The following is a 1,290-nucleotide window of genomic DNA, read 5'->3' on the forward strand; positions in this document are numbered from 1 at the left end:
CGACACGGCTACAAGATCACCATATCACACTCTTCAAACGACAATGGCGGATTATGTCATTACGACTGCCATCGAGGGGGTCATCCAGCTCGTCCCAAACCAAAGAAAATCAATGGTGACGCTCCACCTTGCTCCACCAACCCCAAAAAGCCACACGTCACCAGATCCATCAAGATCCAGTGCCCATTTCGTCTTACAGGCAAATTGGATGAAACAACCAATACCTGGGAGCTCCACCACGTTCGAATCGGTCACAATCATGGACCGGCGGACACAGAGGCAAAGCAAATGTCTGTAGTGAGTATTTTTTGACAAGCTCACTTTTCTTCATTCAACTTCAGGATATTGAAATTACTGAATTCTGTACTTTGTTTCAAAGGCTGTTCCTATTGTTCCTAATATAGTTTATACACAGGAAATCGACAGTCGTGCTAAAATCGAGAGTCGTGCTACACGCATCTTGCAACTGTCACCAAGAAGACAGGACATCATATTACAGGAGTTGGACAAACTCATAAATCAACACAGTACCATACATTCGGTCACAGTCAGTCTTTATTTCAAAACTACGTTAATTGATAAGCTATGGGCATCAAAGTTTAACAATTATGAATTTCCAGAGTCCTCCAAAGGTCAATGAGGCTGATTCCAACGAAGATGAAGTTGTAAGTATGAACTCAGCCTTTACATATGTTGTGACAACCATTTCACTAACTGATGTGGACTGAATCAGGCTCTAGCCCTTGGATTTTCGAAAGACTTGGATAAGAGTGCCACCGACAAACATGTAGGATTTTGTCTTCAGCAACAGTCAACCCAAGACGACTCGCCTGACTTAGAACGTTCACTCTAGATATCTTTTGAAGAAGACATCGAAGAAGACATCCCAGTTAATCCGGCTCACCTGAGCCAAGAACAAGTTTTCGATCAAACCGCTCCACAATACAAGGGCATACTTACCAAACAATCGAACGAACCTATTTTGAATCGATTTGAAGTTGATGTTAATCAAGCTCAAGAGGACAAAGATATGTTGGATGAACCGCATCTTTTTGTAAAAGAATTCCTGCCTCAAGTAGACAAAGACAAACCCAATGAATCTCCGGTTGGTCAAGTGGAAACAGATGCGAGCAAAGGAGAGGAACCGATTAAACATTTCAAGGTTAGCTTCCTGTATATATGTATGTACAAACCAATGGATTTGACTGCTCTTCTATTTACAGAACAAAAGGACTAAGCGTGTATCATCAAGGACCACAAACGAGGAAAGACCTCCGAGGAAAAATGTGA

The 1,290-nt window shown here is 42.0% G+C and overlaps 1 protein-coding gene across 1 annotated transcript in view; it reads left to right on the top strand.

Annotated features, from left to right (window-relative positions):
- MELLADRAFT_113400 (uncharacterized protein) overlaps positions 1 to 853 on the top strand; it is a gene marked incomplete at both ends in the record, with an annotated part of 2,555 nt that extends 1,702 nt beyond the window's left edge. Inside the window, 4 exons of the mRNA XM_007418048.1 lie at positions 165 to 297; positions 380 to 547; positions 621 to 665; positions 734 to 853. Coding sequence (XP_007418110.1) covers positions 165 to 297; positions 380 to 547; positions 621 to 665; positions 734 to 853 — 466 coding nt within the window. The remainder of the gene's footprint in view (positions 1 to 164; positions 298 to 379; positions 548 to 620; positions 666 to 733) is intronic.
- Between the last annotated feature and the right edge of the window lie 437 nt (positions 854 to 1,290).

This window comes from Melampsora larici-populina (assembly GCF_000204055.1).
Source record: "Melampsora larici-populina 98AG31 unplaced genomic scaffold MELLAscaffold_83, whole genome shotgun sequence".
Taxonomy (NCBI): Eukaryota; Fungi; Basidiomycota; class Pucciniomycetes; order Pucciniales; family Melampsoraceae; genus Melampsora; species Melampsora laricis-populina.